General features: G+C 45.4%; 1 protein-coding gene across 1 annotated transcript in view; it reads left to right on the forward strand.

Annotated features, from left to right (window-relative positions):
• The first annotated feature begins 620 nt into the window (after positions 1-620).
• The window catches only part of LOC123136715 (bifunctional dethiobiotin synthetase/7,8-diamino-pelargonic acid aminotransferase, mitochondrial), a 30,188-nt gene continuing 7,275 nt past the window's right edge, over positions 621-23,533 (forward strand). The window contains exons 1-6 of the mRNA XM_044556189.1: positions 621-1,302; positions 2,329-2,499; positions 2,593-2,854; positions 2,947-3,030; positions 3,180-3,300; positions 19,834-19,982. Of these exons, the coding sequence (XP_044412124.1) occupies positions 668-1,302; positions 2,329-2,499; positions 2,593-2,854; positions 2,947-3,030; positions 3,180-3,300; positions 19,834-19,982 (1,422 nt within the window). The 5' untranslated portion in view covers positions 621-667. The remainder of the gene's footprint in view (positions 1,303-2,328; positions 2,500-2,592; positions 2,855-2,946; positions 3,031-3,179; positions 3,301-19,833; positions 19,983-23,533) is intronic.

Consider the following 23,533-nt stretch of genomic DNA (forward strand, 5'->3'; position numbering starts at 1 on the left):
ATAGGTCTATACGACGGCGAAATGGTGGCTGCAGTGGGTGACTCGTGCAAGGGATTGGAGAAAATTTTCTCGAAAAGGGGGAGAAAGACGAAGCCGTGAGATGGGTTATCTCCCAGGTCATTGGCAAGATGCACACAGATCTGTACCACACCATATCGCAAACAAATACACGTGTCTCTTCTGATTGATCGATTTACGCTGCGAAAAAACTCGAAGAAGAACCTCAATAAAGAAACTTAGTGGGAAATAGGGTTTGGGGGGATAGATTGATTTTTGTTCGAAAAAGTTTGTTTTGACATCCAAATCATTCGGGTAGTGCCTAGTGCATTCTGTAGCTTCATACTACTCAGGCCTCCTTTGGTTTAGAGGAATCTTGTAGGAATTTGATAGGATATGATTTCTATAGAAAAAATTCTATTCCTATGAACGAATTCTTCCTATCCTCCCCATTTCATAGAAAAATAAACATTAGCCTGGACTAAATGAAAAAAATATATTCTATGATGTGAATCAAAGGACATCTCTTTTTCTATTTTTATTTATAAGATTTTAAGATACATGTCATCTCATTTTTATGACTTTCCTGTTCCTACGATTTTCCTAACCTAAAGAGGCCTCACTCTGTTCTTTCTCCCAAAACCCCCGTATAGAACCCAAGCCAGCAGCCATGCTCCGTCGCCTCCTACTCCGCCAAGCTCGTCGGCGCCATTGCTCCTCCTCATTCTCCTCCGCCTTGCCCCTCTCCTCGCCGACCTTCGCCGTCTTCGGCGCCAACACCGGCGTCGGCAAGACCCTCGTCTCCGCGGGCCTCGCTGCCTCCCTCCTCCGTTCCCACGCCGCCTCCCCCTCCGCCGTCCTCTACCTCAAACCGCTCCAGACCGGCTTCCCCGCCGATTCGGACGCGGGGTTCCTCTACCGCAGGGTCCCCGCGCTTGTCCGCCCCTCCCACGCCGCGCACCTCGTCGCCTCCATCGACACCCTCTCCCCTGCCCCGTCAGTGGAAACCCCATCCCCTTCCCGCGAGGAGGCGGCCTTCTCCTACGATGGGGAGGGTAAGGCGGTGAGGAAGCTTCTGGCTTGCAGGACGCTGTACGCATGGCGGGAGGCGGTGTCGCCGCACCTGGCGGCGGAGAGGGAGGGGATGACGGTAGAAGACGCGCATGTGAGGTCGCTCCTGGCGGCGTGCCTCGCCGAGGGGGAAACTTTGGGGAAGGGGGAGGGGGATGTGTGGAAGCTGGTCGAGACCGCCGGCGGCGTGGCCAGCCCGGGCCCGTCTGGCACGCTGCAGTGCGATCTCTACCGGTGCGTTCTGATGCCTCTTCAGCCGTAAATATGCTGTTTTATTTGTTAAATGTTACCAAACGCGTACTAGTACACATGTTTTCCGGGGTGTTCAGTTTGAATTAATTGATTTCTCAAAAAGAAGAAGTTTGAATCAATTGAGGAAATGAAATGTTGCGCAATTTAGTACTACTCCGTCCCATAATGTAAGACGATTTTGCAAGAACTTCTTACATTATGGGACGGAGGGAGTATGATGCAATTGACGTTTCTGCTATATATACCCGTTTCCAGTGTTTAGTCCAGTGATATAGTCTGATTTTTGTTCTGTCTATTCACAAGGGATCTCAATACCTAAAAAAATCGTTAGCCTATTCCATCGAAATCAACTATCACATTGGTGTAGTTTGTAAGAAGATACTCCCTCCGTCCCATAATGTAAGACGTTTTTTGACACTACACTCTATTCCATCGAAATCAACTATCACATTGGTGTAGTTTGTAAGAAGATACTCCCTCCGTCTCATAATGTAAGACGTTTTTTTACACTAGTGTAGTGTCAAAAAACGTCTTACATTATGGGACGGAGGGAGTATCATGCAAGCTGGAGATAACAATGGTGGTTAGTGAGCATGATAATCGCGGTGAACGATCTGCTGCTTTGAAGTTTTCTTGAGGCTGTTTGTTGGATATCCTGTTGATTTGTTGTGTTCTCAACTTTTCATTAACTGGAGCAGTTTATGTTTTTGATTCTACAAGTGATGAAAGTAATCACATATTTGGTGACCATTTGTGAAATATTTCTGATGTATGTCTACACACTCATCTCTTTTTCTAACATGTTTTATTTCTTGGGAAATTATGGTGATCTTACCAGACATAAAGCATACTTCAAATCCTTTAAACCACGTTCGAATTGGTTACATGATTGCATCTATTTTTAAAGAACCTTGTGGCCTATTTAATTGTTCCCACAAACTTCATTACTGCTCAGCGTATTAGATTGATTTACATTAACACACTTCTTGATTCTGTGACTCTTGGCAGGCACTTTAGGTTGCCTATTATTCTTGTTGGAGATGGCCGTCTTGGTGGTATTTCAGGCACTTTATCGGCATATGAAACTCTGTTGCTCAGGGGGTATGATGTTAGCGCAGTGATTTTGGAAGATTGTGGTTTGTCAAACGACAAGTTCTTGCTTTCTTACTTGAGAAATAGGTAACATGCTTCAGTCTTATTGTTATTTTTATAAATGTTTTAGCAGCTCCGATTTCATTGATACGACAGCTTCACAATGTTTGTATTATTTAGGGTACCAGTGCTTGTTTTGCCACCTATTCCAGAAGATCCATCAGATGACCTAACTGATTGGTTTTCCGAATCATCTTCAGTTTTTGGTTTGCTTGAAGATGCCCTGCGATCTTTTCATTTGAAAAGAATTCAGAGGTTAAACAGTATGCAAAGAAAATCAAAGGATTTACTGTGGTGGCCCTTCACTCAGCACAATCTTGTACCTGTAGATTGTGTTACAGTAATTGATTCGCGCTGTGGTGAGAGTTTTTCAGCATACAAGGTTTGTCCACTGTATATTCCAAGCTTTTGAAAAGAAATTTGAAATGAAGCTTTGAAACATCAGCGGCATTGTTATGAAATCTTTTGATGTAGGTGAAAGACAACAAGTTGATGATGATCCCTCAGTTTGATGCATGTGCAAGTTGGTGGACTCAAGGACCTGATTCTAAGTTGCAGGTTATTCTTGCACTTCCTGTATTTTTCAAAATATCCTTTACCTTGGTTTGCTAAGGGAACTCTTATTGCAGGTGTTCTATGGCTAAAGTTCTGTACGTTGAACTATTGACATGCAATTTTTGTGGCCTAAATTTCTCTTTCATCATCAGATTGAACTTGCAAGAGATATGGGCTACGCTGCTGCTAGGTATGGCCATGTGATGTTTCCAGAGAATGCTCATGAGCCTGCTCTTCGTTGTGCTGAACTTTTGCTTGGGGGAATTGGTAAAGGTTGGTGCTTTTACTTGTTTTTCATCTATTATAATGTATGTGCAGCAGAATCAAACTGCACGAGTATAAGTCACCCACTTAACGAATAAAATGGTGTATTAGTATGAAAAATGACTCGTTTAAAGCACCCTTTAGCTACCAAATTCCGTAGTTTAGATCTTATTGTTCGCACCTGGACACGTCATTGTGTGCCTCCGACATCGAGCATGATATGCTAGACACGTTGTCAGAGGAGCCTCACCGGGCGTGATAGGCAAGACACGCCAACAGATCTCTTGAGACCCGAAACCCCACACGCCCAGGAGGGACCCCTTCAGTGCGCGTGGCGGCAATGGGCTGCCCTAGTTTGGCTTGGCCGCCCCTAGAGCGTTGAGGTTCGCTGACATTGAAGACGAAGAACAATGAAGAACAAGAAGCAAAAACCAGGGCAAAGGAGACGTAGATAAAACATAAAAGTAGTAGATTGATTTGTCTGATTGTGTGTTGTCCAACGGGAAGGGGAGCCTTGGCGCAGCGGTAAAGCTGTTGCCTTGTGACCATGAGGTCACGGGTTCGAGTCCTGGAAACAGCCTCTTGCAGACATGTAGGGAAAGGCTGCGTACTACAGACCCAAAGTGGTCGGACCCTTCCCTGGACCCTGCGCAAGCGGGAGCTACGTGCACCGGGCTGCCCTTTTTCTTTTGTGTTGTCCAACGGCCATCACCCTTCACATATTTATAGGGCAACTAGTTTTGTCGTAAGAGAGTAGGGCTCCTAATCTAAATACATGCTTCTCAGTTATCTGATTCAACCATCTAATGTCTTTCCATATGGGCGACTTCCCTTTTTTCTCTTTCTTGCCTTCCGAGTATTGTGTGTCTAACTTGGTTATCAACACACGCACCCGTGTTTTTGGTTAAAGCTTGTGTGCCAAAAAATAACTTGCACCTATTTGAGGACTAACGACATGTTCATACATTTTCTCAGGGCAATAACAGTTTATCAATTGTGTTATGAGGTCTAATTGTGATAATCAAGTATCGGCCATGAATGCCCAGGCTTCTTGCCACACATGTGGATAAAGCTTCTTCAAATATACCATTGAGAGCTTGGGGGAGCAAATTCCTTGTAAAGATTCCTCCAAATTCCAATTTATGGAAACCACCCTCACAACCTTTAAAAGGACCTTCCCGACTCGGAGACCACTTCCTAAACTTGTTGCTCTTGAGCTAATTGGTAGAATCACCTTCCACACTAGGTCAAAAACTTGAAAGATCTTCAAGTTGACCTTTTTGGAGTAAGCTTGCCACCCTTAGTTTGTCTATCTCTTTATGACCTTAAAAGCAACGAAACACTTATCAACGACTTCATCAAGATTGTCCATCATCACATTGTGAAAATCCACCACCGATAAGTCGTTTTGTTTAGCTAATCTCAAGGCGTCCAGATTTACCCCAACGGTTAAAACCGTCTCTTATCCATACACAAGCTCATATGGAGTTACGATTGTAGCACCATGCCTTGAGATTCTATGCGCCCACAAAGCCTTAAACAACCCATCATGCCATCTTCTTGGATTATCTTTAATCTTCTTCTTGATGATTTTAATTAATATCTCACTACCTGTCCATTGGCTTGGGCATAATATGGAGATGAATTGAGCACTTCATTTTATAAGATTCGATAAATTCTTTTACTTGACTCATATAAAAGATGAACCTTGATCCGAAGTTAATGCTTGAGGAATAATGAATCCATGGATAATGTGCTTAGTAATGAATTGAATTACCTCCACACGAGTCATATTTTTGGGAGGCGCTGATTTAGACCACTTCGTGAAACAATCAGTAGGTATCAACACAAATCAATGCCCCTTTGAAGGAGGATGAATCTGTCCAATGAAGTCCAATCCCCAATCTCTGAAATTGGCCACAACTCGACGATAGGATGCAACATAGCTGGAGGAGCTATATCACCAAACTTTTGACAAGCTTTGCACCCTTTATAATACTTGAAGCAATTGTTAATCATCGTTGGCCATTAAAATCTAGCATGCCGCGACAAGCACTTCAGTGCGCTGATGTCACGCCCAATATGCGATACTATCCTAAAGAGACTCGAAGGTCCCACTAAGGATAGAACCGCATATTGAAACGCTTTTGCAAGGTGGATATCATTACATCAACATTACATAATAGATGGGGATACATACATAAGGCATACAATGCCACATGAATACAACATCACAATACACCAGAGCATCATCCGACTACGGATGAAACACAAACAGAAACTCAAACGACATCCACCCTGCTAGCCTAGGCTGCCGACCTGGAACCTATCCCCTGATCGAAAAAGAAGCAGAAGAAGAACTCAGCGCAAACAAGCATCGCTCTCACGTCATGATAATCGCATAACCTGTACCTGCAACCGTTGTTGTAGTAAACTGTGAGCCACGAGGACTCAGCAATCCCATTACCATGGGTATCAAGACTAGCAAAGCTTAAAAGGAAAGGAAGGGGTAAAATGGAGAGGCTGCAGCAGCGACTAAGCATGATATGGTGGCTAACATGCGCAAATAAGAGCGAGAAGAGAGCAAGCGGAACGGTCGTGAAGCTAGCAATGATCAAGAAGTGATCCTGAACTCCTACTTACGTCAAACATAACCCAAAGACCGTGTTCACTTCCCGGACTCCGCCGAGAAGAGACCATCACGGCTACACACGCGGTTGATCCGTTTTAATTCAGATCTGGTGTCAAGTTATCTACAACAGGACATTAACAAATTCCCATCTGCCTATAACCGCAGGCATGGCTTTCGAAAGATTATACCCTGCAGGGGTGTCCCAACTTAGCCCATGACAAGCTCTCGCGATCAACGAAGGAATAGACCTTCTTCCAGGACGACCCGATCAGACTCGGAATCCCGGTTTACAAGACATTTCGGCAATGGTAAAACAAGACCAGCAAAGCCGCCCGATGCGCCGACAATCCCGATAGGAGCTGCACATATCTCGTTCTCAGGGCAACACCGGATGAACACTACGTACAACTAAAACCAACCCTCGAGTTTCCCCGAGGTGGCGCTGCAAGTGGCTCTGGTTCGGACCAACACTTAGACAAGCACTGGCCCGGGAGGGCTGTAATAAAGATGACCCTTGGGTTAATTACTCCCAAGGGAAATATAGGTGGTGGTGAGGCAAATGGTAAAAGTCAATGTTGGGCCTTGCTGGAGGAGTTTTATTCAAAGCGAACTGTCAAGGGGGTCCCATAAATCACCCGACCGCGTAAGGAACGCAAAATCCGGGAACATAACACCGGTATGACGGAAACTAGGGCGGCAAGAGTGGAACAAAACACCAGGCATAAGGCCGAGCCTTCCACCCTTTACCAAATATATAGATGCATTAATAAAATAAGAGATATTGTGATATCCCAACAAAAAAATCCTGTCCACCATGAAGAAATCTTCAACTTCACCTGCAACTAGCCACGCTATAAGAGGGGCTGAGCAACGCGGTAACATAGCCAAACAACGGTTTGCATAGGAAAGGTGTCAAAGGTTAGAGGTTCGTGGCAATATGGGATGGCTCGACAAACAGATGATAGGCAGCGCAGCAAAGCGATAGAACGAAGCAACTAGCATAGCAATGATAGTAGTGAGATCCAGGGTAGCGGTCATCTTGCCTGAAATCCCGCTAGGAAGAAGAACGAGTCCATGAAGAAGACAAGCGGACGTGGTCGAACGAATCCTCACAACTCCGGAACGAAACCGAAGGCAACCCGGAAAGAAACAAACAACATAGGAAACCAACAAGCATAAGCATGGCATGATGCACAAACAAGTATGATGCATGTCCGGTTTAATGAGGCATGGCATGGCAAAGTGCAACAAACAATACTACAAGTTAAGTGGAGCTCAATATGCAACGAGTTGCATATTGACGAAACACCACATCCATTATTTAGTTTGATCTCGGTTATGTACACAACCATGTTAAATGTTGTTAAACATGGCAAGAGGTGAGGCATAATGAAACTAACTACCTAGGCAAGTTTAAATGAGGCCGGAACAACAAACAACAATTCTGGAATATCCCCATATGCAAATTTTAGATTCGGTACTGTTCTGCCCTAAACATTATTTTAGAGTTGTTAAACATGCAAGAGGAGTGCACCATGTTAAACTAGGCATTTTTCTACCCCAATTACATATAAAGATTATTAAAATCGGAGTTACGGTTATTTAGTTATGAATTAAATCATTTCAACATGGCATAGGAGCAAAATTTAAACAAACATCATTTTAAACATTTTAAACATGGGTGAAAGTGACATAATATTAAGCTACACATAATTTTAAGCAAGTTTCATATACAAAGTTTTATAAAGGATGCACGGTTGATTAGTTATTAAATGCATGAAGCTAGGGGGTTATCTGTAAAACTGTAAATCTCTGGATTAATAGCAAAAATCGCAGGCGCTGAAAAAAACACGGCTTGGGCCGAATCTGGAGCATGCTGGGCTGAACCGAGAGGAGCTGTGGGGAGCTCACCCATGGGCCGGCCCGGTCGGAGGAGGCGGCTAAGGCAGGCTGGAAGGGGGGGCGCGCATGGGCGCTGCGGCTGGGCCTTGGAGAGGCGCTGGCTGGGCCTGCGGCTGGGCCTGGACTGCGGGCCTTGGCGGGGGACGGCGGCCCACGGAGACGCGTGCGGCGGCGGCGCGGTCAACGGCAACGAGCACCGTCTCGTTCACCCTCCAACGCAGACGAAGACCGGCGGCAGGAGTCCCTCTCGGCGACGCGACGGGCGTGGAGGTCGGGAATGGACGCGGGGGAGGGAGCAGAGGCCGGATCCGGCAGCGGCTTGTCGGGTCAAGACGGTTCCCGGCGACGACGATGCTCCTGTTCACGGCAAGGAGGGAGAGAGAGAGCTGTGAGGGAGGAGAGGAGGGAAGAAGGAGGAGGAACGAGAGGGCGGCGGGGCGCTCGCCAGCGGGGACGGCGACCATCGGCGACGACGACGCGGGACGCCGGCACGGCGGGGCACGACGACGGCGGGGCTCTGGATCGGGAGCTCCTCTCCCGATCTGGAGCTTGGGGCGCAGGGGCGGTGCGGTCCGGGCCCGATGGGCTCGACGGGTCTCGGATGGGCCTGCCAGGGCCGCGGCGGCTGGAGGCGGGCAGGGGGCGCGCTGGGGGCGCGTGGCGCCTCTGGGAGGCTGCAGACGGCTGCTCGGGTGGCGGCTGGCCTATAGGGCAGCGCCAAGTGGCAAGGTGGAGGTGGAGGGCGCCGGAAAACGAGGAGGGTGGATGGATCTGGCTGGTGACGCGGTTTTCGAGGGGGATGCGGCGGGACAGAGGTAGGGGAAGGCTAGGGGGGTTAGGTTAGCCCAAAATGGAGAGGGGGTGTCCATTTATAGCAGGTAGGCTAGGTTAGGGGGGTTTTGGAGGGGTTTCGGACCCTCGGATCTCGATCTGGCGGTCCGGAGCGGAGGGGTTTTTTTTAGGTGGGCTGCAGGTGGGCTGTGACGAGAGGGTCTGGACTGAGGGGAGAGAAGAGAGGTGCAGCCCGGCGGCAGTTTCGGAGACCGAAAACGTCCGACGCTAGACCGACTATATCGCGGTTATATATTTAACGGTTGGGCAGTCAAACGGACTCCGAATGCGACGAAACTTGGCAGGCGGCATGTCTACACTATAATAAGACCGCACAACAAGTTGCAACCCATTCCGAGAACATTTTTATGCCACTTATAAAATAATATTCGGAGGTGCCGCGGGCGCGTGCGAGTGTGGTCGGGCTCAGAACGGACAACGGAGAGAACCGGCGGAACCCGAACGGATGCTAGTTTTGGAAACATGATGATGCAATGCACATGATGACATGATGAAATGCAACACGCAAGTCAATGACAAGACAACAACAACGAATAACTGAACGACACCTGGCACATCGGTCTCGGGGCGTTACAACACTCCACCACTACGAGAGGATCTCGTCCCGAGATCTAGGATGGCACCGGAGAGAAACGGAAGAGGAAGAGAGGAGGTGAAAACTAAGTTGCTTCTTCGACCAATGAGTGAAACCACGAACCTTGAGAGGTTGAAAAGTTGAAAGAAAGAACACAACGCAGTTGAACACCATTGAGAGCACTGCGGTAGAAAATAGAAACAAGGGGCACCATGTGAACCTTGAAGGTTGCAAAGACATGAATGAAGAGTACAATGGACAGGAAGGAATTGGAACCACTCTGGTTGAAACGAGATAAGAATGAATAAGAATGATATAATTTTGGCAGCACTCCGACTGTAAATGTAAGGAATTGAACATGAACTTGACAAGATGAGAGGATACTTGATGAAATCAACAACACACTGCCTCCGAAACTATTGAAAGAATGACACAAGGGGTAAGAAGGATTTCAGACAGCACTCAGGTTGAAAAGAGAGGCAAAACTTGACAAGATGAAAGAACTTGAATGAGAACACAACACTCCGGTTAAATGGATAAGTACGAAAAGAACATGGTTCTCACAATTCGAGATGATGAGTGAAGAAAGCAACATCACCATGCCTTCAGAAGAAAGAATAGAAGATAGATTGTTGGGATAAAGGGGCGGAGAAGAAAATGACAACTTGTGCCACAAATGAGCTTGGAAAGCACCCTTCCAAGATGGTTGCAACGAGGTTGTTGGAAAACCAACAACGAAAAGAATAAGCTTGTAGTTGGCTTATGGCAAACATCTCAAAATGATGAGGTGACAACCGGCCACTGACGAAAACAATTGATTGCTTGAGATCACCGAAGAGATGAAAAACCTCTTTCATCGAGAAGGATATGGAGAAAGCTTGGATCATTGATAAGCACCACAAATAGCAACATTTCCAATGGAAGGCTTTAGGTGAAAACTAACCCAAGATAACTCCAATGAAGAGATTGATGGACTGAGAAGGACTCATGCTCGAAGGAGTTGATGGGTTTAACTGCCTCATTCTTGACAACATATGAATCATGAAACATGAATGAAATTACCAAGAGTGACATAACACCACCTCAAAAGATATTGTAGAATGAATTGCACTTCGAAATGCAAGATGAAGAATGCTTGAGCTCCTCAAAACAAAACATGTGTTGAGCACCATGTTTATTTTAGTGTGTAGCTTGGCGGATCTTATCTCCGAGAGAAATCTTGAAAAACAAAATGAGAATGAAATAAATCCTTGATGAACCATCATGTAGAGCCTCCATGAAGAACTCCGGTAATAAAAGAATGATCAAATGAAAGAGAAGTTGAAAACACAAGGTGAAGCCTTGCAATGATTTAGATGGAGCTTTGCGACGATATAACCGAGAGAACTTGGAACTCCGGAAAAAGAAAAGGTGAAACACTAGAACCGAGAATTACTTCATCATGAACAATCTCCGGAAGAAGGAATTAATCGCTTGGATGAAACAAGAATAAGAATTATGTTATGCCTATCCTTCACCAATTTAAGTTGATGACAAAACGGATTTGGCATACTACTTATTCTCGTAGAAAGGATCAAGATAGATATGGCGCAAACTTTAGAAAATCTTCATGGACCACCGGTAGGTTTGAAAAGAACGAATGAATTGAATGATAACGAAGGAAGTGAAATCTTGAACAAACCACCGAAAGAATTCGAAAATGACTGATGAAAGGGGCTGAATCACCGAGAAGAATTAGAAGAACAAATCTGCGTGAGGGGATTTAGATGCAAAAGAACGAAGAGACAACGAGCTGATAAAAGAACACTTGAACGGAGCACCGGGATAATTGGATAACGGTAGCTGAAATGTGGGGACGAAGAATTCTTCTGGAATGATAGTCTCCGGTGAAAAGAAACGGAAAGGCAACTTCTGACAAACTCCGAATGGTTAAGAAAGAATATCTGACAAACTGAAATGATTCGAGAGGATGGCATGAAGCTAGAATCACGAATATTCAAGATAACGGACAAGATTTAAGAGATTCTCTTCTTCGGTCTTCAAAATCCGAGAAATGACGACGAGAAACACCACCATGAATTACTGAGATACTCCGGGAGGACTAAAAGAAAAAAAGTTGAGCCAAAGATGAAAAGAATTTGAAAACGGCCTTGGAGAAGGCATGTGACTGATGATAATTCATTCTTACGTCAAACTTCGAAAGACTTTGGGAATGGCTCCGGAAAAATTAGAAGAGTCAGGTAAGATCCTGGGAAAAGACCTGTGGGTTAGGGCCCACTCAAGAGAAACACCGTTGAAACAATTGATTAAAAAGGGGAGATTGCACCGGTTGAATTAAATGGCCTGAATGAGATAACACCCTCGAAATAATTTGGACGAATTGAGAATGAAAAGACGGGCCTTCTGAGATATATTCAACACTCGAGAACGAAGGAATAGCGAGAAGTGAATGATTAAAAGGTGCACCAGCATGAAAAAGCATTTGATACGAGGAATAGAATATGATCAACACCTAAAGCTTGAAATGGATCCACCGGAAAAGAATACGAGGATGAAGATTGATGAGCTTGAAACTGTTGAGCATCTTCACGAGGGATCACCGGATTAGAATATTGACGGGAAAAGAATGGAGAAACTTCACATCCATAAGATGGATGCTTGATTAAGATATCTGAGTTCTTGAAGAAAAAGGATGGGAGGGCGGGAAAACAAAGGCAACTTGGGAAAACGGAACAAACACCGTTGAGAAAACTTAGAATTGATCTTGCGGATGGGGGGAATGATGGGATCATCTCGAAGAAAAACGCACCGGTTGGAAAAGAATTAATGTGACAACCTTAATGATGAAAAGGATTAGTATTCACATAGCAATATGAGAACACCGTTTAGGAAAGGTATGGATTCAACACTTGACATTGAAGCAACTCGAATACCACAAATAAAACAAAAACAAAGGATTTGGCTTGCAGAATAAGCCGGAACAAACATATGATAGAGATTTTGTCCGAAGTTTTTGTGGTGGGGCCCACACGGGCTCGAGTGTACAGCACCATCATGTACAAGGCAGTGCACATGACATACGAAGTGTCCCCGAACCAGCATAGCCAAGGGTTTTTTAAGACGCAACGAGACCACTGTAAAAACGACCGTGGAAAGGCGGACCACTAGACGTCGAACCCCAATCTCATATCATGCATCTGTCGAAAAGATATTCTAGGAGCTACTTGAATTCCCACCTATAAACTCCCGAAACTTTCTGGTTATGCAATCTGGTGTTGGGGATACAGGGGAAGCAATGTATCTCACCCAAACTAACAATACCTACATCCAAGCTGTATCCATCCGTCAACACATAACCAAAAAACCTTCGGAAATCGTGTACCTCAATCTTCGGAAAGCATCCGTTATACAAGTTATGGCAATACTCCCGAGCTCGCCCCAGTACTGGGTTATCGGGGTTATCTCACCAACAACTGCATAAAAGAGATTTTCGATGTCGGCAAATCTCAGGTATTCCAGAACTGCAACGATAAAATTGTGACGACAACACCTCGGAGCTCAACTCCCCGGGACACTGCCACAACCCCTAAATGTCAGGAGACACCAAGAACAATGCTCTCATCACAAAACCATCGGAACGATTCCAAGATACCGGCGTGATCCTAAAATTTTTTAGTGAAATTTGAGGAGAGGAAAGACAAAACATCTACGTCAGGAGACCTCACCAGAGCGACGAAGGGACTGAGGAGTAAAAAGAATCCTACTCTCCGATATATATAATCCTAAGACTCAAAAATATTTTTTTTCTAGACTCAACAACGGCCAACAATCAAGGGGGCTCCTAGGGTCGGTCGAGGCTCTGATACCAACTTGTCACGCCCAATATGCGATACTATCCTAAAGAGACTTGAAGGTCCCACTAAGGATAGAACCACATATTGAAACGCTTTTGCAAGGTGGATATCATTACATCAACATTACATAATAGATGGGGATACATACATAAGGCATACAATGCCACATGAATACAACATCACAATACACCAGAGCATCATCCGACTACGGATGAAACACAAACAGAAACTCGAACGACATCCACCCTGCTAGCCCAGGCTGCCGACCTGGAACCTATCCCTTGATCGAAGAAGGAGCAGAAGAAGAACTGAACGCAAACAAGCATCGCTCTCACGTCATGATCATCGCATAACCTGTACCTGCAACTGTTGTTGTAGTAAACTGTGAGCCACGAGGACTCAGCAATCCCATTACCATGGGTATCAAGACTAGCAAAGCTTAAAAGGAAAGGAAGGGGTAAAATGGAGAGGCTGCAGCAGCGACTAAGCATGATATGGTGGCTAACATACGCAAATAAGAGCGAGAAGAGAGCAAGCGGAACGGTCGTGAAGCTAGCAATGATCAAGAAGTGATCCTGAACTCCTACTTACGTCAAACATAACCCAAAGACCGTGTTCACTTCCCGGACTCCGCCGAGAAGAGACCATCACGGCTACACACGCGGTTGATGCGTTTTAATTCAGATCTGGTGTCAAGTTATCTACAACCGGACATTAACAAATTCCCATCTGCCTATAACCGCAGGCACGACTTTCGAAAGATTATACCCTGCAGGGGTGTCCCAACTTAGCCCATGACAAGCTCTCGCGATCAACGAAGGAATAGACCTCCCAGGACGACCCGATCAGACTCGGAATCCCGGTTTACAAGACATTTCGACAATGGTAAAACAAGACCAGCAAAGCCGCCCGATGCGCCGACAATCCCGATAGGAGCTGCACATATCTCGTTCTCAGGGCAACACCGGATGAACACTACGTACAACTAAAACCAACCCTCGAGTTTCCCCGAGGTGGCGCTGCAAGTGGCTCTGGTTCGGACCAACACTTAGACAAGCACTGGCCCTGGGGGGGCTGTAATAAAGATGACCCTTGGGTTAATTACTCCCAAGGGAAATATAGGTGGTGGTGAGGCAAATGGTAAAAGTCAATGTTGGGCCTTGCTGGAGGAGTTTTATTCAAAGCGAACTGTCAAGGGGGTCCCATAAATCACCCGACCGCGTAAGGAACGCAAAATCCGGGAACATAACACCGGTAGATGGAAACTAGGGCGGCAAGAGTGGAACAAAACACCAGGCATAAGGCCGAGCCTTCCACCCTTTACCAAATATATAGATGCATTAATAAAATAAGAGATATTGTGATATCCCAACAAAAAATCCTATCCACCATGAAGAAATCTTCAACTTCACCTGCAACTAGCCACGCTATAAGAGGGGCTGAGCAACGCGGTAACATAGCCAAACAACGGTTTGCATAGGAAAGGTGTCAAAGGTTAGAGGTTCGTGGCAATATGGGATGGCTCGACAAACAGATGATAGGCAGCGCAGCAAAGCGATAGAACGAAGCAACTAGCATAGCAATGATAGTAGTGAGATCCAGGGTAGCGGTCATCTTGCCTGAAATCCCGCTAGGAAGAAGAACGAGTCCATGAAGAAGACAAGCGGACGTGGTCGAACGAATCCTCACAACTCCGGAACGAAACCGAAGGCAACCCGGAAAGAAACAAACAACATAGTAAACCAACAAGCATAAGCATGGCATGATGCACAAACAAGTATGATGCATGTCCGGTTTAATGAGGCATGGCATGGCAAAGTGCAACAAACAATACTACAAGTTAAGTGGAGCTCAATATGCAACGAGTTGCATATTGACGAAACACCACATCCATTATTTAGTTTGATCTCGGTTATGTACACAACCATGTTAAATGTTGTTAAACATGGCAAGAGGTGAGGCATAATGAAACTAACTACCTAGGCAAGTTTAAATGAGGCCGGAACAACAAACAACAATTCCGGAAAATCCCCATATGCAAATTTTAGATTCGGTACTGTTCTGCCCTAAACATTATTTTAGAGTTGTTAAACATGCAAGAGGAGTGCACCATGTTAAACTAGGCATTTTTCTACCCCAATTACATATAAAGATTATTAAAATCGGAGTTACGGTTATTTAGTTATGAATTAAATCATTTCAACATGGCATAGGAGCAAAATTTAAACAAACATCATTTTAAACATTTTAAACATGGGTGAAAGTGACATAATATTAAGCTACACATAATTTTAAGCAAGTTTCATATACAAAGTTTTATAAAGGATGCACGGTTGATTAGTTATTAAATGCATGAAGCTAGGGGGTTATCTGTAAAACTGTAAATCTCTGGATTAATAGCAAAAATCGCAGGCGCTGAAAAAAACACGGCCTGGGCCGAATCTGGAGCATGCTGGGCTGAACCGAGAGGAGCTGTAGGGAGCTCACCCATGGGCCGGCCCGGTCGGAGGAGGCGGCTGAGGCAGGCCGGAAGGGGGGGCGCGCATGGGCGCTGCGGCTGGGCCTTGGAGAGGCGCTGGCTGGGCCTGCGGCTGGGCCTGGACTGCGGGCCTTGGCGGGGGACGGCGGCCCACGGAGACGCGTGCGGCGGCGGCGCGGTCAACGGCAACGAGCACCGTCTCGTTCACCCTCCAACGCAGACGAAGACCGGCGGCAGGAGTCCCTCTCGGCGACGCGACGGGCGTGGAGGTCGGGAATGGACGCGGGGGAGGGAGCAGAGGCCGGATCCGGCAGCGGCTCGTCGGGTCAAGACGGTTCCCGGCGACGGCGATGCTCCTGTTCACGGCAAGGAGGGAGAGAGAGAGCTGTGAGGGAGGAGAGGAGGGAAGAAGGAGGAGGAACGAGAGGGCGGCGGGGCGCTCGCCAGCGGGGACGGCGACCATCGGCGACGACGACGCGGGACGCCGGCACGGCGGGGCACGACGACGGCGGGGCTCTGGATCGGGAGCTCCTCTCCCGATCTGGAGCTTGGGGCGCAGGGGCGGCGCGGTCCGGGCCCGATGGGCTCGGCGGGTCTCGGATGGGCCTGCCAGGGCCGCGGCGGCTGGAGGCGGGCAGGGGGCGCGCTGGGGGCGCGTGGCGCCTCTGGGAGGCTGCAGACGGCTGCTCGGGTGGCGGCTGGCCTATAGGGCAGCGCCAAGTGGCAAGGTGGAGGTGGAGGGCGCCGGAAAACGAGGAGGGTGGATGGATCTGGCTGGTGACGCGGTTTTCGAGGGGGATGCGGCGGGACAGAGGTAGGGGAAGGCTAGGGGGGTTAGGTTAGCCCAAAATGGAGAGGGGGTGTCCATTTATAGCAGGTAGGCTAGGTTAGGGGGGTTTTGGAGGGGTTTCGGACCCTCGGATCTCGATCTGGCGGTCCGGAGCGGAGGGTTTTTTTTAGGTGGGCTGCAGGTGGGCTGTGACGAGAGGGTCTGGACTGAGGGGAGAGAAGAGAGGTGCAGCCCGGCGGCAGTTTCGGAGACCGAAAACGTCCGACGCTGGACCGACTATATCGCGGTTATATATTTAACGGTTGGGCAGTCAAACGGACTCCGAATGCGACGAAACTTGGCAGGCGGCATGTCTACACTATAATAAGACCGCACGACAAGTTGCAACCCATTCCGAGAACATTTTTATGCCACTTATAAAATAATATTCGGAGGTGCCGCGGGCGCGTGCGAGTGTGGTCGGGCTCAGAACGGACAACGGAGAGAACCGGCGGAACCCGAACGAGTGCAAGTTTTGGAAACATGATGATGCAATGCACATGATGACATGATGAAATGCAACACGCAAGCCAATGACAAGACAACAACAACGAATAACTGAACAACACCTGGCACATCGGTCTCGGGGCGTTACAGCTGACTGATGAGTGCCACAAATGCCTTCATGTGCCTCTCCCATAGCAATTCTTGAAAAATATACGACCAAATTTGGAAATAGGTAAATTACTTGTCAAATGTACTTGTTCAAATATGTTGGGGAAGCAAGCACAATGATTGCGTGATTTGAATGATATCTTGCTCCGCTTTCTGATGGCTCTCCAACACCTTGTCCTCTTCTTCTGGATCCTGTGCCTCATCGCTCTAATGCTTCATGTCGACCGAACTTTGTTCGGCTACATATGTTTGTTGTTGATGCCCATCAATTTTCTTTGGCACGAAATTCATGGTGCAGAATGGAAGCTCCCTTAACTCCAGAAAAATCAAGCACGATCGTCTTGCCATGTCCTTGCTCAACCAAGCTTGCCTCTTTTGATTTGATAGATCTGAAACATGTACAATTTGATTTGGCCCTCCAATAACCGAACTACCCTTATCATTTGAATCACTCTTCTCATCAACTCTATCAATTGGCATAGCTTTTTTTCTTGCTTAATTCTACCCGTATTGCAACATAATCTCGAATCTGCCCCCTTTTTATTTGTTCAAGGCAAAGAGCATTATTATACCTTGGTGCAGCGGTAAAGCTGTTCACCCATAATTTGGCAATGAGATATGGGTGATGCCGGAAGTTTGCAATTGTGTAGGGGACGTATAATATGCTATGGTACTAGGTGAAGACATACGCACTCCTGCAGAACTTTTACTCATTCGGTTATGATCTTTGTGAAGGTGTGGTGCCGAATTATGGATATTAACATTTGCATATGGTGCTGAAAATTAGTAACATGAGGGGTATCACATGACAGTTGAAGGTAATTAGCCAAATAACTAGCAGTAGCATGGCCTATTCTCCCATCTATTGATGTGTTTAATGGTAGACTCGCATATTGTGAGTTAATTGCTGATGGATAAAACAGTGAAATATCCTCTTGCATGCATTGAAATTCCTAACATGAGATCTCTCATAATGATTAACTAAACTAACCACATTTTTCGTCGGCATATCGATTTGTGGGATTGCCGATGCATGAGAGTTCGAGATGTCTCGTAATGATTAACTGAACTAATCATGTTGTTCATCGGCATATGGATTTGTGGGGTTGTCGATACATGAGAGTTCAAGATGTCTCATAATGATTAACTAAACTAATCACGTTGTTCATCGATATATGGATTTATGGGGTTGCCAATGCATGAAAGTTCAAATACACATGTTGCATCTTGCCAATATCATAAGAAGGTTAAGTACTCGTACTTTGCATCGGCTCTTTCATGTAATCAAATGTGCAATTGAAAATTCTAGGGCTAGCTGATACAATATGATCATCAAAGGATCTAGTAACACCAACATATGAATTATTTACATCTACATAAGTAAATTGGGTATTTATATCACCTTTGTAGATTGCAAACCTTGACAATGATCTCTTCGTAACAACAACAGTCACAATGGACCGTTCAAAGTTTCTCCCCCCGCAGAGTCGCCAAAAAGCGTCTTCTCACATGAATACGTCACCATGTGCCTTTGGCGTCGATCGTGATACGCAAGAGTCGTCACTAGAGGAGCCTCACCAGGAGAGCGATACGCAAGACACACCGGCGAGATCTTGCCAGGAGGGACCTCGCTAGGGCATGTGGCGGCAATGAGCTGCCCTAGGTCCGCCTGACCGCCCCTAGAGCCTCGAGGTTTGTTGCTGTTGAAGACGAAGAAAGAGAAGCAACAAACTACAATAAAGGAGAAGTACATGAAAGATAAAGTATTAGTGTTAGAGTACGTAATGGGCCTAATGGGCCAATTAGTCTTAGGGTTAATTAGAGATAAGGGTCGCTTGCTTAGGGGTCAAGTAAACCTCTCTATATAAAGAGAGGAGATGTATCAATCTAATCAAGCAAGAATTAAGAAGGAAATCCCTTCCCTCTTGCCCGGCCGTGGGCAAAAAGGCCCCCGGCCGGCCCTCTCGCGCCCTCCTTCTAGCAGCGCCATAACAATTAGATTGATTTCTTTTGATTGTTTGTTGTCCAATCGGCCATCACCCTTCACATATCTATAGACGGCTGGTCTTGCCATAGGAGAGTAGGACTCCTAATCTTAACATATGTTTATCTGATTTGGCCATATAATCTCTTTCCGTATGGGTGACTTTTTTTTGTCTCTTTCTCGCCTTCCAAGTATTAAAGGACAGACCCAGTGCATAGAAGCTCCCACACAAGGTGGGGTCTGGGGAGGGATTATAGGAACCTAGTCTTACCCCTGCAAAGTGCAATGCAGAGAGGCTGGTTCGAACCCAGGACCTCTTGGCACAAGTGGGGAGGACTTCACCACTGCGCCAGGCCTGCCCTCTATCTCGCCTTCCAAGTATTGATTGCCAAATTTGGTTATCAACACTTATTACTCCCTCCATTCCTAAAGATAAGTCTTTTTAGAGATTCCAATATGGACTACATATGGAGCAAAATGAGTGAATCTACACTCTAAAATATGTTTATATACATTCGTATGTAGTCTATATTGAAATCTCTAAAAAGACATATTTAGGAATGGAGGGAGTAGATTGGTAGATAGTTGTGCTTACCTGAAGAAAGGAGACAGCAAAATGGGCACATTTGTGAACAAATGATATGTGCTTATCTGATTCATATTGATCTTTAAATTTTCCACACAAAAACATTATTTCTGGTTTGCTGAGATAATAATGTTTCAGTTGTTCTTGTTTCATTATTAGTGTCCTGTTATTCAAGTCAAATTGCTCAGGAACATTTTGTTGATTGCACATAGCTTTCTTGTAATTTGTTGGTCAGATTGGGCTTCCAGAGTTTATTATTCGGACAATGGATCAACAGCAATTGAAATAGCTCTGAAGATGGCATTTCGCAAGTTTTCACTTGATCGTGGAATTCTACTCGATAGTGACAAGAGTATCACCAACGAAAGAAATATTCAGTTAAAGGTTTGCTGCTCTTATACTAAAAGTACTTATCCTCATTGTTTTTAGGTTTCTGGAGCAGCATAAGGTTGTGGAGGAGTAACTCCACCTTCCTGCTACAATGTGTACAACATAAGTGTTGAAGGAACAACTTCAACGTGCTGCGCTAGATATCGTTCTAGAGGCGGAGACAGGGCCGATATGGCAGCAGAAGTTCAATCCAAAACTCCTAGAACGCAAGATCTAGTCCAAGATTTTAGATAACAACACCAAGTTCTATTCTAGGTAGTGGGGGTACATAGTCTGGGTACAAACTAGAGGTGAGGAGCTCTATTTATAGGGCTTTGGAAGCCTTCACATACTTCTACTTATGGCTAGAACACTCTAGAAAACATTACTTAAGATTCACAACTAGAGGACTCTAGAAAACAGTAGGTAGGGTAGAAAAGAAAAGAAATACTACACTAGCGTGGAAGCATATAGAAGTAGCCAAACAAATCTGACATACAATTTTCTTTTCTTTTCTTTTTCCTCATCTAGTGTTCCTCATCATTCTTCCCTGGTTGTTTGGAACTCGCCCTCGAGTTATCTTCATAGAGCGCTTCTTCTAGATGGTAGAGAGTCAAGTCCGCAACATTGGAAGTGTTGGATATACCCATGTCACTTGGAAGATCTATCACGTAAGCATTATCATTTATCTTCCTCACAATAGAGAAGGGCACATACCTTCGTTGCTAAGCTTCCCCTTAACACCTAAAGGCAACCTCTCTTTTCGGAGGTAGACCATCACCTTGTCACCAATTTGGAATGATTTCGGTCTCCTTTTGCAGTCAGCAAGTTGTTTATATTTCTGATTTTGTGCTTCCAAAACACCACAAATTTCTTCAAATAACTCAGTGTAATTATCAACAAAGGACAATGCTGATTTTGAGTGTCCCCTTGATGGTAGCTTGACCAGGTCCACCACATGTGTTGGAACTTTAGTGTAGACAACGGAAAAAGGACTCCTTCCTGTGGATCTATGCTTGGAGTTATTGTAGGAGAACTCTGCAAGAAATAAAGTCAAATCCCATTGTCCCTTTCTTTCTCCACAAATACACGGATCAGATTACCCAAAAATTTGTTCACCACTTCAGTTTGTCCATGTGTTTGTGGATGGGCAGTGCTAGAAAATTTCAATTCAACGTTGAATTGCTTCTACAAAGTGAGCCAAAATGCAGCAAGAAACCTGCTATCATGGTCTGAGACGATGGACCACTTCCCGAAAGAATAAGTTTACCACATGATGAGCATCCGTTGTCTTGTGGCATGGGATGAAATGAGCCAGCTGAGAGAATCTATCCACGACCACAAACACGGCATCACTCCCTCGTCTTGTTCTTGGCAAACCCAAGACGAAGTCCATAGAGACGCCCTCCCATGGAGCAACAGGAACAGGCAAAGACTTGTATAACCCTGTGTTTTGGACTTGGCCTTTGCAAGTTTGACATATCGGGCATCGCTGAACAAACTTTCCAGCATCTCTCTTTAGTTGTGGCCAAAAGTAACGAGCTTCCAGGTTAGCGATAGTCTTGTCACGTCCAAATGGCCACTAAGATCACTTCAATGGAGTTCTCTGACCAGTTAGTCACGTACAAAACTTCTCAGAATGCACAAACGATCTTTTTTGAAGAGATAGCCATCTTGCATGAAATAGTCATCACCTAATGGCTAGCCCTGATGTGTTTTACCCAAACATGGCCAAAGTCTTCGTCATCCTCATACAACTCCTTTATTTGATCCATGCCTGAAAGTTCAGCCTCAATAGAAGTCAAGAGGCATGCGACCACTCGGTTAGTCGTTCCAGATTTATGCACGATGAGATAGTTAAACCTCTCCAGATATACCGCCCATCTTGCTAGCATGCGATCAACATGTTTTTGATTTCTAAAATGCTTCAAGGATTGATGGTCAGTGTAAACGACAAACTCTTTAGGCAGCAAATAAACTTCTCAAGTTTTCAAAGCTCTGGAAATGGCATACAATTCTTGCTGATAGGTATTCCATTTATGTCTAGCCTCGTTTAACTTCTTACTAAAGAAAGCAATGGGCTTCCTTTCTTGAGATAGAACAACTCCAATGACTACACTTGCGTCACGCTCCAACTTAAGTCTTGTTGAAATCAGGTAGCACCAAGACAGGAGCTTCTGAGAGTTTTTGCTTGATCTCATTGAAACTAACTTCAGCCGCTTCTGTCCATTGGAACTTTCCTTTCTTCAGGCACTCGGTAATTTGTGCCATGATAGTGCTGAAATTCTTCACAAACCGCGTATAGAAAGTTGCAAGGCCATGAAAACTTCTTACTTCAGAAATGGTCTTCGGAGTTGGCCATTCTCGGATTGCTTCAACCTTAGAATCATCAACACGAATACCTTCACATGTTATGACGAATCCTAGGAAAAGAAGTTGTGTTTGCAGGAAAACACATTTCTTCAAGTTGACGTAGAGCTCATTTTCCCTTAGTACTCGTAGCACCTTTCGAATGTGATCAAAGTGTTCATCCGCATCCTTGCTATAGATCAAGATGTCATCGAAATAGACCACAACAAAGTGGGATAAGAAGGGTCGAAGGACTTATTCATCAGGTGGATAAAGGTACTTGGTGTATTTGAGTCCAAATGGCATGACTAGTCATTCAAACAACCCTTCCTTTGTTTTGAAGGCTGTTTTCCATTCATCCCCGGGTATGATACGAATTTGATGACAGCAGGAGTTCAATTCAAAACTCCTAGAACTTACGATTCACCATTCTACTCATAGCTACTCACAGCTAGAGGACTCTAGAAAACAGTAGGTAGGGTGGAAAAGAAAAGAAATACTACACTAGCGTGGAAGCATATAGAAGTAACCAAACAAATCTGACATTCAATTTTCTCTTTTTTCTCTTTCCTCGTCTAGTGTTCCTCATCAGTTTCTTTTGGACTCACTCAGTTTACAGTTGACCCAGTTTTTATTAGTTAGGACTCTAGTTTCACCTCTAGCCTTCCCCAACTTGTTTGGGACTAAAGGCTTTGATGTTGTTGTTATTGTTGTAGGATCTTGGTTTCTTACTTGCTAGATATGGTTGTACTAGTTTCTTCGAACTCTCTCTGCACCTCACTATTATCGTGTTTAACATTACTCTATGGTCGATTGCATTACTCTATGTGAGTGTTGGCTAAGATAGGATAAGGGCTACGCTCGTTTTGAGTGGTCGAACAGCCAAAACGGACTCCATATGAGAAAGTTATGAACGTTTTCTTAAATACCGCGCAAAACCGTTTCTGACCCGAACTTAGAGACTAGTTCTAGTCTAGTCGAATCCAAAAAAAATCCAATTGGGCGGAATGAAGATGCAAGCAACCGGAAGCATGATTATGACCAAGGGCGGTGGTGGGGACGTACTGGAATTTGATGGATGTTGGTGGTCGGCAGTGGAGGGGCTGATGGCGCGGTGGCGGCAGCGTGACTAGTGTGAACAGAACTCAAAACTATAAAGGACTAGAACCTACAACTCTACATGACGATGCAGATGTAAACTCAAAAAAGATGGAATG

The sequence above is a fragment of the Triticum aestivum genome, chromosome 6B, assembly GCF_018294505.1.
Source record: "Triticum aestivum cultivar Chinese Spring chromosome 6B, IWGSC CS RefSeq v2.1, whole genome shotgun sequence".
NCBI classification, from domain to species: domain Eukaryota; kingdom Viridiplantae; phylum Streptophyta; class Magnoliopsida; order Poales; family Poaceae; genus Triticum; species Triticum aestivum.